General features: G+C 37.9%; 1 protein-coding gene across 3 annotated transcripts; it reads left to right on the forward strand.

Annotated features, from left to right (window-relative positions):
- The first annotated feature begins 1,133 nt into the window (after window positions 1-1,133).
- habp2 (hyaluronan binding protein 2) lies at window positions 1,134-15,172 on the forward strand. 3 transcript variants are annotated; one of them, XM_060858072.1, is made up of 13 exons: window positions 1,134-1,320; window positions 1,703-1,736; window positions 1,855-1,962; window positions 5,053-5,163; window positions 5,250-5,366; window positions 5,564-5,680; window positions 5,774-5,951; window positions 7,313-7,410; window positions 7,525-7,786; window positions 7,953-8,107; window positions 8,356-8,496; window positions 8,605-8,750; window positions 9,033-9,401. In XM_060858072.1, the coding sequence occupies exons 1-13, from the start codon at window positions 1,240-1,242 to the stop codon at window positions 9,192-9,194; spliced, it is 1,710 nt and encodes a 569-aa protein (XP_060714055.1). In that variant the 5' UTR covers window positions 1,134-1,239; the 3' UTR covers window positions 9,195-9,401. The 3 variants fall into 3 exon arrangements, with proteins under 3 accessions (XP_060714055.1, XP_060714064.1, XP_060714072.1); XM_060858081.1 differs by lacking the exons at window positions 5,774-5,951; window positions 7,313-7,410; window positions 7,525-7,786; ... (2 more) ...; window positions 8,605-8,750; window positions 9,033-9,401 and adding exons at window positions 12,981-13,152; window positions 13,244-13,338; window positions 13,429-13,678; ... (2 more) ...; window positions 14,395-14,540; window positions 14,719-15,172 and having other exon boundaries at window positions 1,143-1,320; XM_060858089.1 differs by lacking the exons at window positions 1,134-1,320; window positions 1,703-1,736; window positions 1,855-1,962; ... (8 more) ...; window positions 8,605-8,750; window positions 9,033-9,401 and adding exons at window positions 11,460-11,613; window positions 11,772-11,808; window positions 11,901-12,008; ... (8 more) ...; window positions 14,395-14,540; window positions 14,719-15,172.
- Window positions 15,173-15,224: the final 52 nt, after the last annotated feature.

The raw sequence follows: 15,224 nt of genomic DNA on the forward strand, positions 1-15,224 counted from the left end.
TTCTTTTGTGATTATTTTCCAGGCTTGTAGATCATATTTTTTCCACTTCAGTCTTTTTTCTTTTTTTTTTTTTTTTTTTAGTAAATTCCAAATTTTTGTTTTGGCTATGCCCAATGCTTGTAGAATTTCCCTTTTTTCTCAGCTTTAATATGTCTTGCTTTTCTCCCATAGACAGCTCTGATTTCTGTTGTTGGTTTATCTTTTTTAATAAATGCACACAATCAATCTAACAGACCACACCCAACAAGAAACCAGTCAGGCACATGTTCATCTAAATGTAAAATCACATCTAGCTGTAAATATCAGGGGGAAAAAAAGCTAAAATTCTGATCTATTGTCTCATATTCATCTTTTGATTTCAAACCCAAATGTCTTCAGTGTATAGCAAAAATTGACTTTATTGTTCCAGTACTAAGTACAAAATAAAAGTAAAAAGACAATAGAAGTAATTATAAATATACAGTGAAAGTACTGCATGTTAAATGTGGTAGCTCAGTGGTCAATGGTGCTGGACTACTATTTGCAAGGTTGTGAATTCAAATTCCAGGTCCACCAAGCTGCAACCGCCGGGCCTCTGTTCAAGGCTCTTAACCCTCAACTGGTCAGTTGTTATAATAAGATAAATGTGCCACCTTTATGTGTATTATAAAACATTATGTGTATTATAGCAGCTGCCAAATGCTATAAATGTAAATAACGAAAGTGTTAGAATACTTTTCTCCCCTTAAAGTATTTCCCAGGCTATAAAATTATTTCAGGACTGTTGTTAGGCAGTAGATTATTTCTAATGACATGAAAAGCAAAGATTAGTTCAAAGGTCTGATTCTGAGTACACATGCGGTATGTGGACCTGGTCAATGACCTACAGAAGAGAGCACATGTCACAGCAATTTAAAAAAATGAATCAATAAACGCATTAAATAATAATTTGCACCAAATGGGGACATGTCCATGTCTAAATCTACACCTGAATTGTGCATCACAAACACCAAAGAAGAAACCTAGGTGGAAATCCTTAATGCTAATGTACAGTACAGCTAAGAGAAACACATTAAAGGGGGTGTTTTGTGTTTACAGGATCACAAAGTTGGACATGATTACATAAAGAAATCAATGCATTAGGCTAATGATTGCCAGTTAGAGTCGAGAGATATGTAGGTTTGATTTCTAATTACAGGAGTTGAGCTGAATGATCATTGCCTACAACTTTCTTTCTTGTAATTAGTACCTTTTAGTGCCATGCTTCCACTATTGTTGTTACTGCTGAGTCTGAAGACTCTTAACCAGCCAGCAGTAGCAGCAGGAACAGCAAAAAGTGAGGTATGTTGCATTTGAGGTATGTGTGTGTTTTTGTGATGTTTTTGTAGATGAGTTTAACGAGTGGATTCAGTTTGCATAATGCCTTTTTCAATGTTTATTCTTATGTCCCTGAGAAATAAATGTATTCTGCAATTTGACTATTATTGGGCTGCCTGTTATTGGATGTTGACTTTCCAGGACCAAAGCTGAAAATGTTTATTAAACTGTAGTTATTCTGCATATCACACTGCTCCATGCTTTTCAATATGCTACAGCATACATTTGGGTCAGTCTATAGGTCTTTCTTCATCAAAACGTTTCATATTCGAGTTGACTTTGATTCATGCAAAATCTGTTAGAATGTTTATTGAATGTTGAATGGTACAATTGTGAACTCTTTCAGGGATCTTTCGTGAAGATTAAAGGAGTTGATGAAGGTGAGGTTTATATCTTATTTTAATAAAAGCACTGACCTTCATTAAACACTGACCTTGATTTTGTTGAGTTTAAGTAACTTTTTATTAACACAGAGACTGTTTTTAAAATGTGTTTTAGATCCAACACCAGCAACTAACGAGACCTCTGAAGACTACTATGAAGAATCTTATAATGGTCAAACTACTACTGACTCACAATGGTTGGATGAATTTATTGAAGAAAGAGGTAACAGTAATGCAGGAATTTACATTACCGTGAGGAATTATTGGGACTTGTGATAGAGTTGTCACTAGCTTCAGGATTCATGGTTTGATTCTGAACTTGGGTTTCTGTCTATGCAGAGTTTCTTTGCATGTTCTTATTGTGTCTGTTTTCTAGTTTCTTCTACCCACCCAAACACAGTCAGTGGACATGCTAAGGCCAATTGCTCCTGGGTGTGTACACTATCCAAGTTGTAGGAGCAACAAATAATAACTTGACTTCTAGTTGATCATTTGGAATCGGAAGTGGCTTATATGAATGGCAAAGGCCTCTAGATTAAGCTTATTTTACCAAAATCTTATCATGCCTTGACAACTAAAAAATCGTGTTGCATTTGCCAAGGCCCACAGCTTGCAGGAAGGATCATCATCATCATCATCATCATCATCATCATCATCATCATCATCATCAGTCGGCTGCAAATATTTGTGGTTTGCAGGCGTCAACAATCTTCTTCCATTCTGTTCTGTTTCTTGCTGCTGTTCTCATTTCGTCAACTGTTGGTGGTATCTCGCTGTTGATCAATTTGCCTATGTACTATGGGTAGAGAAGCTTTGGTTTACCACGCTTTCTTCGCCCGTGTCTTTCCAATGGTTGATAGAGAACGTACTTGTTGATCAGCTCAAACTCTGGTTTGTGTAGACAATGGCCGACATATCTAAGTTGCCTCCGTTGTATCTGGAGGTATAGCGGGTCAATACCGATCGTATGGTATATCACTGCATTTGAGACTTTTTTCCAAGCGCTTGATGTTGAGCATTACTCTGTAGCAGTTGGTGGCAAAACTGTTGAGGCTTTGTTTGCGTTTCTCTGTTATAATCCAGCTTTTGCAGCCATACAGAAGTATTGGTAAGCATGCTGCTTGGAAAATATTTGTTTTGAGACGGATGGGAAGGTTCTTTGAGCAAAATATTTTTCATTTTCCAGAAGGCTGCCCATGCAAGGGCCTTTTTCCAGTAGTGCGAGATCGTCTGCAAAATCAAGGTCAAAAATTGATTTTGCACATAGCTGGCTATGCTGGTTCTTTTTTTGCACATAGCAGGCTATTGCTGGTTCTCGTCGACATTGTCTTGGTTGAGTAACAAAGCCGTTTTCGCCTTTGTTGATGCCATGGGATCTCGCATGATTAAGTTCTGTATTCTTCAGGACGTAATCAGTGACGACGATGAAGAGAAAGGGTGCAAGAGTGTCTCCTTTTAGGACTCCGGTTGTTATGTCAAATTCGTCTGTTAGTTCTCCTTCGACTAGGACTGCGCTTTTAGAGTTGTTATATATGGTCTTGATTGCGTTGACCAACTTGATTGGGATTCCATAATGACGCAGGATCTCAAACATTTTCCTTCTATCTATTGAGTCAAATGCCTTCTCGAAATCTACCAAGGTTATGTAGAGAGGCAGGTTTTTGTCATGTGCACTTTCTATCAATCTGCGTATGATGTGTACTTGATCGGTGCAACTTCTTCCACGACGAAAGCCCGCCTGATTGGGTCTTAAGATCTTATCTATAGGCTCTCTTATTCGGCTGAGTAGAATATTGTTGTAGACTTTTGTTGCCATCAACATAAGACTGATTCCTCTGTAGTTGGTCATAAGAGTAAGATCACCTTTCTTGGCAAGAGGAACTAGGATGTTAGTTGTTAGTTGCCTAGTTAGTTGCAGGAAGGATGGACTGTGGAAAAGTGGCATAAGGTTGATTTTGCAGATGAATCATCTATTGAACTGCATCCCAATCATTGCAAATACTGCAGAAGACCTATTGGAACCTGCATGGACCCAAGATTCACACAGAAAACAGTCAAGTTCAGTAGAGGAAAAATCATGGTTTGGGGTTACATTCAGTATGGGGGCGTACGACAGATCTGCAGAGTGGATGACAACATCAACAGCCTGAGGTATCAAGACATTCTTGCTGCCCATTACATACCACAGGAGAGGGCAAATTCTTCAGCAGGATGACACTCCTTCTCATACTTCAGCCTCCACATCAAAGTTCCTGAAAGCAAAGAAGGTCAAGGTGCTCCAGGATTGGCCAGCCCAGTCACCAGACATGAACATTATTGAGCATGTCTGGGGTAAGATGAAGGAGGAGGCATTGAAGATGAAACCAAAGAATCTTGATGAACTCTGGGAGTCCTGCAAGAATGCTTTCTTTGCCATTCCAGATGATTTTATTAATAAGTTATTTGAGTCATTGCCGAGACTTATGGATGCAGTCCTCCAAGCTCATAGGAGTCATACACAATATTAATTCTTTTTCCACTGCACCATGACTTTATGTTCTTTACTGTACATTATTTCTGTTAAGTGACAAGACTTTTGTCTAAGCAAAGTCTGATATTTCTGTCCTAATTAAATAATTAAAAATCAAGGCATGATAAGATTTTATTTTGGTAAAATAAGCTTAATCTTGAGGCCTTTGCCTTTCATATAAGCCACTTCTGATTCCAAATGATCAACTAGAAGTCAAGTTATTATTTGTTGTTCCTACAACTTGGATAGGCGACAAGACTTTTGTCAGGTAGTGTATGTGTGAATGTGTGTGGTTGGTAGATTAAACATCCTATTCAGGGTGTATGTCTCCTACACAGAACCTTCAGAGTTCCATCAGAGTAATCCTAAGGTTCTTGGTCACATCTCTGACTAAAACCTTTGTATTCATGCATGCAGTGTCAGCTGTGGGCCTTTACATACTAGATCAGGATGTGCCTTTCCAAATCATGGAAGCATTTCTATATGAGGTTAAATATATTTTTTCCCCATCACTTTTTTGTTCCCTTCTGCAGAAACTCCACATTACATCCACTCATCCAGTATGGTCAACAACCTCTTTCACTAAACTACAATTTTTCTTCTCTGCCTGTTTCTCTCCCTCAGTCCGCAAATCATCTCATTAAAATGAGTTCCAAAAGAAACTGTAACTCAATCTGGATGCAAAAAATATATTATGTAAAAAAAATAAAAAATTAAATATTTAATATTATTGTTCAGGATATATAGTAGTATACCTTAGCATTCTTACCTACTTCTCTCTCCCACCCTCTTGCTTTCTCTCAGATGAGTGTGAGCCAAATCCATGTTACAACAATGGTGTATGTGAGAATGATGGTGATGGCGATTTCACATGTATTTGCCCCAGGCCTTTTAAGGGCAAAAGATGTCAATCTGGTTAGAAGCCTATAATTTCTCACCATTTTTAATTATTTAAAAGAATGGTCTTGGTGCATTAGTTTATGGGTGTCTTTGTTTTTCAGTTGTAAATGTGTGTAGGAATGTCAAATGCGGACATGGCGATTGCGTTTTTATTGAAACAGAGCCCTTTTATGAGTGCAAGTGTGTTGCCCCCTTCCAGCCTCCTAACTGCAGGAGACGTGAGTACGATCAGTCTTTCTCAGTGACACTGAAAACTAAAAAAACTATTTTTATAACAACGCTTACACAGTTTCAAAAAATATTCATTCATTAAATCAAATATTTTTTTTGAGAGCTAGACTAATTTATTGGGGAAAATTAGATGTTTATTTTTACTGCAAGAGTTTTGTAAAAACCTTAAGTTATTTTGTTTCAGCCTCACCCTGTAATCCCAGTCCCTGTTTGAATGGTGGAACATGTATAAAGGGTCGTACACGGATTCAATTCCATTGTAACTGTCCTGCAAACTACAGTGGAAAGTTCTGCCAAGTTGGTAATGTGGCCTATTCACATTCAGCCACTGCTTTTAAAAATGATTTTGTATTTCGTTTTTTAACATGCTGGTGATTAATTCTATTTGTCTAAGGTCCTGATGATTGCTATGAGGGAGATGGTTCCTCATACAGAGGTTTCGTCTCTGAGACAGAGTTTGGAAATGAGTGTATGCATTGGTACTCTCATTTAATAGCATACCTTCCTGAATATACTGGGGAGGAGGAGGAGGAGGAGGAGGAGGATGGAACTGGATCGCATAACTATTGCAGGTGTGTTCTGACCCTTTGAAGCATGTACTGTGGTATCTGGCAGCAAGATGCTAGCAGCAGAACCTTGCGGGATTCTCCAACACATTCTACAGATGCTCAGTCAGATTGGGATGTGAGGAATGTGGGGGCAAAATGAACAACACTTTGTCATGTTCCTTAAACTATTACTGAACAATAAAACGTGGCAGGCAGCATGATAATCATCGCATATACTGCAGAAGACCTATTGGAACCTTCATGGACCCAAGATTCACACAGAAAACAGTCAAGTTCAGTGGCAGGCAGCATGATCCTGCTGAAAGAGGACAGTACATTAAGAAAAGCCTAATGAACTGGTGTACTTGGTCTGCACCATATTTAGGAAGATGGTCCACGTAATAGAAAACATTGCCCGGTGCATCTCACTGTCTCTGTCTGCATTCACCCCAGGTGCTGTATAATCCCTAAATTACTTCTGGTGTAATCAGAAGTCACATAATTAATAAATTGTAAACCTGTGTGCACTGAAAGTTTCACATATTCTTGATACTGTATAAGTACACAATATAAATATGTTTCGGGAATGGTGTAGTGTTTGTTAAATAACATTTCTAACCAAACAGCATCATGTAACTCTAGATCAATGAGCTATCATTATAAGTCTGAGACAAAGAAAAATAGAATGAATAATGAAAATCCGTGACTCTGGAGGCATGATACTACCAACCCCATGCTTTAGTATGTGGAAGATGTTTTAATGGAGGAGTAGTGTCAGTTTCTGCCAAACATTGAGGGAAATGCAAGGCCAAGAATCGACATTTTAGTCTGAGCAGATGGCAGAAACCTTCTTACACCTCTTTGCTAAGTCTCCAACATGCCACTTGGCAAACTCCAAACAGGATTTCAAATACCTTGCAGTTATTTCATACTGAATGGTTTCTCTCAACTGCGTTTTGATTATTAGCCTCTAGCCTCTGTATTGTTACTCTTGGTCTCCTTACCCGGTCACTGATGTTTCCATCTCCTCAAGCCCTTTTATAGGATCACATGACAGTTTCAATGCACACAGAGAGACTCTTTTTAACTGATTATATGACATTTGAAGGAAACTGGAAACTAAGAGGTTTCACTGCAATGTTAATGGCTACTAATACAAACACAATGAAATTTTTCAAATTTCATATTTGTGTTTATGAGTTTGTGTATATTGATTGCTCAACATTATATTATATTATTCTTATTTGATGTAGATTCATTGTACATGATCCTAGTTATGGTTATAGTTATATCAGTCTATTTTAAGTCTAACCATTTCAGTCTTATATTAATGTACATATGTAGGTTACTGTAAATAAATAAGTACTGAATATCCCTTCATCTAGGAACCCAGATGGAGATAAACAGCCTTGGTGTTTCATAAGATACAATAACACAATAACCTGGGATGTCTGTAAGGTCAAACGCTGCCAGGGACAGCCAGGTACACATTCTTCATTGTTTCTCTTTCATTCTTTTTTGGATCCCACCCTGCGACTGTCCACCCCCTCTACTAACATCATACCTAGTTGGAATAACATTCTTCATACTCTTACAGTTTTAACAACACCTGAGCCAGTAACAGAGACTGTACCTGTAACAACCACGCTTTCGCCAGAAACTGACTTCTCTGTTTGTGGAAGGATATGGCAAAGTAGGATTGCATCTAGGATCTTTGGTGGGAAGAAGGCCAAGCCTGGAACTCATCCCTGGCAAGTCTCATTGCAGACACGCCGCAAAAATAGCACTCATTCTTTTACTCATTCCTGTGGAGGAATTGTCCTCAACTCCTGCTGGGTACTCACTGCTGCTCACTGCGTGTAAGTGTTGCCTGCAGCAGCAGTGTTGCATTTTTGACCAAAATACTTAATTAAAAAAATATCAATCATAGTATATAGGAAACTAACCCAATAATAAAACCTGTAGCTAAAATATTAAATAAATTTGTGTGTGTGTGTGTGTGTGTGTGTGTGTGTGACTTAACAGACAAGAGATGATAGAGAAGGGGAAAGAGATGCAGGTGGTTCTTGGTGGGGTGGACCTGGATAAGCATGAGGCAGCAGATCAGACAATAGCAGTCAAAAGTTATATCATGCATGAGAACCACACTGAAGTTGACGATGTCCAGTACAATGACATAGGTTATCTCTGAAAACATCTTTTATTTTCAATAGACATATTACATATTAACTTTAATGAGGTTGTAATATTTTGATGTCTCTTGTTATATGTATGGGGAAAATGCTATATGATTTTTGTTATATGGATGTATCTAGTTTTACATGAGTGCAAGTGAAACACAAGTGAAATAGTTCTATTTTAGATATACATCAAATATATTTACATTAATGATGAAGCCATTTATTGTTTTGTATAAAATAAATTACAGCCCTGCTCAAACTGAAGACTGTGACAGAAGATGGTCTTTGTGCCAAAGAGACTAAGTATGTAAAATCTGCATGTCTGCCCAGCGGCCCTTTTCCTGATGGGATGGAATGCACTATATCAGGCTATGGAGTCACTGAGCATGGTGTAGTTTTCCCTCTCTCCTTTCCCTCACCTCTTATTTGCTTGATCAGATTTCCTCTACTGGTTAACTCATGATTTCTTTTCGTGTACAAATCCCATTTTCTTGAAGATGAGAAAGGTTCCAGACTGTTGCTGGACACAAAAGTTCTCCTGATAAACCAAAACCGCTGCATGGCTCCTAATGTTTTTGGTGATCTGCTGGATGACAACATGCTCTGTGCTGGACGAATGCAAGGAGGGATTGATGCTTGCCAGGTGTTTATTTATTTATATATATATATATATATATATATATATATATATATATATATATATATATATATATATATATATATGTATATATATATATATATATATATATATATATATATAAGTTTGCTTTGAAAATCAGATAATAAAAATTTATATAAATGTAACAGCATGGCTAGAACATGGTTCAACCAATCACATAATGTGAATAGAATTAACTGCTATATTAATACTAATATGTTGGCAGTTTATAGAGTTTACCAGGTGCAAATAATATTCTCTTTGTAGGGAGATTCTGGAGGCCCCCTGATCTGTAAGCAAAATGACACAAATTATATATATGGCATAGTGAGCTGGGGTGATGGCTGTGGCAAGAAGAATAAACCTGGTGTTTATACCCGTGTCACCAAATTTCTTGACTGGATCAGTGAAAAGATGCGTTCTACATAAAGCTGGGCCACACTTTATTATCCAGCTTTCACAAAACCTTTATTTTTGTTTTTATGGTCAGAAAATAAATATTGTACAATACGTTATCTACTCATGAAGTTCAACCTGTCATCTGTATTATAAAATCTCCAATTCAGCTGTAATAACACAAATCAGTTTTTCACTACAGAACATTCTTGGCAAGAATTAAAGTTTTGTTCAAGACAACTCGCTGATAACTGTTTTTTATACATGGCTATATGAATGACTGGCATTTATCCCATTTGGCAGTGCCTTACTTGGGAGTTTATTTATTGCTGAGTTAAATGTACAGTACATAGTAAGGATTTCAGAATATCAGTATTTGGTATCCATTTAAGAACTCTTACATCCAGGTAATTTGTAGAATTATAATCTTGCACCTAGAAAACTTATTTTATAGACTCTACAGTCTTTTTTACAGAGAACAGTAGACTCATGGTAAGGGCACATGTGAACTTTTTATTTGTGCTTTTGGCCTTGTTCATGTACCTGTGTAAGAACAGATTTTCAGAAATAGAAAAATAGAAAAACACCATAAATAAACATGGGGCAACAGAGCTATGGTGTGCCACATTATTCCCTACCCCAACATACCCAGTCTCCCAATCACTGCACTCTCAAAAGTATACTTAAAGCTTAAACGTAAAAGTAAAGTAAAGTTGAGTAAAAGCCTACATTTATACATACTCAAGTGTATTTGTATGCATTTAAAAGTGAAAACAAAAACAAAAAAAAACATACAGATATTATTTAGGGTTATATTTTCTTGGTCCAGTTTACATAGCGTCTTCATTCATTCATTCATTCATCTTCTACCGCTTATCCGAACTACCTCGGGTCACGGGGAGCCTGTGCCTATCTCAGGCGTCATTGGGCATCAAGGCAGGATACACCCTGGACGGAGTGCCAACCCATCGCAGGGCACACACACACACTCTCATTCACTCACGCAATCACACAGTAGGGACAATTTTTCCAGAGATGCCAATCAACCTACCATGCATGTCTTTGGACCAGGGGAGGAAACCGGAGTACCCGGAGGAAACCCCCGAGAGACGGGGAGAACATGCAAACTCCACACACACAAGGTGGAGGTGGGAATCGAACCCCGACCCTGGAGGTGTGAGGCGAACGTGCTAACCACTAAGCCACCGTGCCCCCCCATAGCGTCTTTATTAATGATATTGTAATAGACATTTTGCTGACCAATGAATGAAAAAACTACACTTTTTAAAAGAATGACAGAAATATATACATATATCTGGGTAATAGAGTGTCTAATAAAATCCTTTTACTCTCTTTCTCAGGGCACATTTTCTAAATTTTCTAAAGAGTCTACATCAGGGGTGTCCAACCAGACAGGGACCAAGGGCCACATTTTTTACTGTTTTACCACAAAGAGCCACATTATACACATGGGCACACATGAACATCACCTTTTTTTTCCCTGCCATTTTGAGAGTGAACTTGACACAAATTGTTTACTCAAATGACCTTGCTCCTACTGGGAAACGTTGAGGTATTTTCATCCCACTCACATGTGCGTTTGACGAAAATACCGTATTGAACTCAAGCGAAGCGAACACGCACAATACAAAGACACAAATACAAACTTCGATATGAACGTAAGAGCTGCATGAAACCGGGAGCCGGTTTTTTTCTTTGCTTGGTTTTCCCTCTTCTCTTTATATGTTTTGTGAAATACCCATAAGAATGGATTTTATGGAGCTTGATTTAAACATCTGTAAAGACTGTAACTGAATCCCTGTATGTATACAATAACAAAACCAACATTAATTGTGTGTAAAACACTGGGTCTAAAGTCTGATTCCCTGATTGCCACCTAACAAGTACTACAGGCTTTACCCTTTTTTGATGGGCAGTGGAATATTTTACTATCTGTTTATTTGTAAGTCCAGAGTTCTGATTCAAAGTAAATACACTTATACTGCTGATACAGCAGCCAATGACTTGGATGAAAATAATTATACAGAGGCATTCAGAAATGATCACAGCAATCATAACAAAGATCATTACTTTTTTTGGCATTTTGTACCTGACCTGCCTACATGATAATATATCCAGTAAACAAAAACAGCTGTCTGAAATTTCTAGTGGTAGTGAGTGGGTGGGATGTGTTTTCGGTCACAGGATTAGACATGCATCTGGGGAGAAATCAATATTATGGGCTAATGATTGCCAGATAAAGAGGAGAGACTAAGTACAGTATGAATATCCAACGGGTGATCTGAATGATCAATGCCTGCATTTCCTAGGGCTATGGTGAGGTCTTCCCTTTAATCCTGTGACCTATACTGGCATAATCATGTTCGCTTTACTGCTGCTGCTGTTGAGTCTGCAGTGTTTCGATCAAGCAGCAACAGAAGCAGAAAAAAAGGTGCGTAGCAACTTTTGCACAGTTCATTCAGTTATAATTTATGCTGGTTAAATATAATCACCTTAACAGAACTCACATAAGTTTTTAGCTAGTTATATGTAAAGTTTTATTTTAATTATTGTGGAATGTTTTAGTGGAAATTGTTTTACATTTTTCAGGGGCTGCTACTGGAAATTCTTTCTGACATAGCTGAAGGTGAGATTCAGTACTATACTATACTATACCTTATATAAATATATGTTAATTAAATAAATTTTGTCATGTCAGTAACTTTTTCTGTGGTTTAGGTATCATAACAGCAATTAAAGAGTTCGTAAATGAGTACGATGAGGAATCTTATGATGATGAAAGTGAAATAGACCTTGATTGGCTGATGGGCCTCTCTGATGAAATAGGTGATAAATATATTAAAGCCATATTATTATGTTATAAAATGTGGAAAACGATTTATTCTTTGATATCAACAAATATCCATCGGAGCTTGTACAAAGCATTGTTTTTAAAGGTTTATCAACAGTAAGGATGCATGTGTTTCATTTAACATCTCTCTCTCTCTCTCTCTCTCTCTCTCTCTCTCTCTCTCTCTCTCTCTCTCTCTCTCTCGCTCTCTCTCCACCCTTTGTCTCCCTTCTTCTCAGATGAATGTGAACCAAATCCTTGTTACAACAATGGTACATGTAATAATGATGGTTATGGTGATTTCAAATGCACTTGTCCTCTGCCGTTTACTGGCAAAAGATGTCAAGATGGTTAGAGGCCCTTAATTTGTTACTAGTCCTACTTATTTTAAAAGAAAAGTTTATTGGGTCAGTAATATCTGGATTTTCTGGTTTTCAGTTATAAATGTTTGTAAGAATGTCAGATGCAGTCGTGGCGAGTGTGTCCGTATCGATGAAGATCCCTTTTATGAGTGCAAGTGTATCGCCCCCTTCCAGCCTCCTACCTGCAAGAAAGGTGAGTGCGATTGATCAGTCTTTTTCAGTGACACTGAAACAAAACAGTTTTTAGAAAAATGTTTAAACAATTTCAATAAATATTCACTTACTTCATTACTGAAAATCTTTTTTGGAGTGCTGTATTAATTATGCTGAGGAAAATTAGATGTTTGTGTTTACTGCAATGTTTTTTAAGGACAATATAAAGTCATTCAAGTTTATTTCCTGTTTCAGCCTCACCCTGTAATCCCAGTCCCTGTTTGAATGGTGGAACATGTGTAAAGGGTCGTACACGGATTCAATTCCATTGTATCTGTCCTGAAAACTACAGTGGAAAGTTCTGTCAAGTTGGTAATGTGGCCTGCTTTTAAAAATTATTTAGTATTTTGTTTTGTTTTTCAACATGCTGGTGATTAACTCTATTTGTCTAAGGTCCTGGTGATTGCTATGAGGGAGATGGTTCCTCATACAGAGGTTTCGTCAGTGAGACAGTGTCTAGACAGGAGTGTCTGCCTTGGAACTCTTACCTAATAATGCAGTTTAGTCCTTTTGATAAAGATGACGATGTAGAAGATGATGGAATTGGACCTCATAACTATTGCAGGTCAGACCTGACTGTGTATCTATATGTATGAGAAAGAAAGAAGTAACAAAACAAGCCAAATATGAATGTATTATGCATTCCTTTTTTGCAGGAACCCAGATGGGGAGAGTCAGCCCTGGTGCTTCATGAGATACAAAAATAAGTTGCGTTGGGATGACTGTAATGTCACACGCTGCCCTGAACCAGGTATATATCTTCACATTTTCTCTTACTTCCCTAGCCTCTTTCTTTCAACCCTGCATTGTTTCTAATATTCACAACATTCTTATACTGTAGCTCCTAAAACTGAGCTACCAACTACTGGAGGGGAAGAGTCTTATGTGAAAGCAGAGTTCTCTGAGTGTGGAAAGCCAAAGCCAAGTAGGATTACATCTAGGATCTTTGGTGGGAGAAAGACCAAACCTGGAGCTCATCCCTGGCAAGCCTCATTGCAGGTCCGTGTCTGGAATAGCACTGATGACTTTGGTCACAATTGTGGAGGAATACTCCTGAACTCTTGCTGGGTCCTCACAGCTGCTCACTGCATGTAAGTGACAAACAACTTCATCTTCAAAACAAATTCATGTCTAAGTTCTAGACGAATTAATTGGAAATTGTAGTTTAAAAATATTAAGAAAGTGCACTTTTGAAATATATTGCACAATGATTGTGTGTGTTGGTGTGTGTGTGTGACTGTCTGTTTGCTTGCTTATCTATGCACATTTGACTTAACAGTGAGGAACAATATGAGATGCAGGTGGTTTTGGGTGGTGTGGACCTGAAGAGGCAAGAGGCAGCAGATCAGACTATTGATGTTGAAGATTATTTCGTGCATGAGAACTACACTGAATCCAAACACGCCTTACATAATGACATAGGTCATCTATTATCCTGCTTACACATACCATTGATGAATCAACGAATTTGCACTTATTTTAGTGTTGATCACTTTTTAATCAATGACAAAATCATTCACTGTGCTTGTTTTTTTATTTATATATAATTAGCCCTGCTCAAACTGAAGGCTGTGACAGAAGATGGTCTTTGTGCCAGAGAAACTCGGTATGTCAAATCTGCCTGTCTGCCCCCTGGCCCTTTTCCTGATGGGATGGAATGCTCTATATCAGGCTATGGAACCACTGAGAAAGGTGTGGTTTTCTCTCTCTGCATCTGCTTAATTCTTATTTGCTTGCTCATGAGCTGTTCTTCTACTGGCTAACTCAAAATCAATTTAGATTCTTTTGTTGTTTTTTTTTTCTGAAGATGAAGGCGGTTCCACTCAGTTGCTGGACACAAAAGTTCTCCTGGTCAACCAGACTCGCTGCATGGCTTCTGAAATTCTTGGTGATGTGCTGGATGACAGCATGTTCTGTGCTGGAAGAATACAAGGAGGGATTGACACTTGCCAGGTTTGTATTTATGCATGGCTGTAACTATAACCTTTTAAAAAATAGACATATTAGATTAAACATATAGGCACCACTAATGAGCTATCTAATGCTTTAAAGTTAATGTGTACATAAATGTAGAAATGTTGTTAGAATGTATTGTTCACACTTTTATTTTGTTGGGTTGTTCTCTTTTTAGGGAGACTCTGGGGGCCCTCTTGTCTGCAAGCAGAATGGCACACATTATATATATGGAGTGGTGAGCTGGGGCGATGGCTGCGGCAAGAAGTATAAACCTGGTGTTTATGCTCGTGTCACCCACTTCATTGACTGGATCAATGAAAAGATTCGCCCCACATAGAGTAGCATGTGTATGCAATATTGACTGTGTTTACTGTGTGGACATCAGATAGTTGATAATGTAGCATAGTTTTCAAAAACTTTTATTTTTGAATCCCATTGTCATAAGTCATACATCAAGCATGTATTCTTAATTAAGCTTATGTCTGTAGCTATTGGCATACTGAAAAAGCTGAACCTGCCAGGCATAAAGTATACTGTATCAAACATCTCCTGCCACTGGCCATCAAATAACTCCTGCCATTGGCAGTCTAAAATAAAAATTGTCCACCTGTGACACACAAAGCTCTTATACATTTGACTTACAATGCTTCTGTTAAATAAAGCTTTCCAGCAATTTCAATA

This window comes from Tachysurus vachellii, chromosome 2, assembly GCF_030014155.1.
Source record: "Tachysurus vachellii isolate PV-2020 chromosome 2, HZAU_Pvac_v1, whole genome shotgun sequence".
Lineage (NCBI taxonomy): Eukaryota > Metazoa > Chordata > Actinopteri > Siluriformes > Bagridae > Tachysurus > Tachysurus vachellii.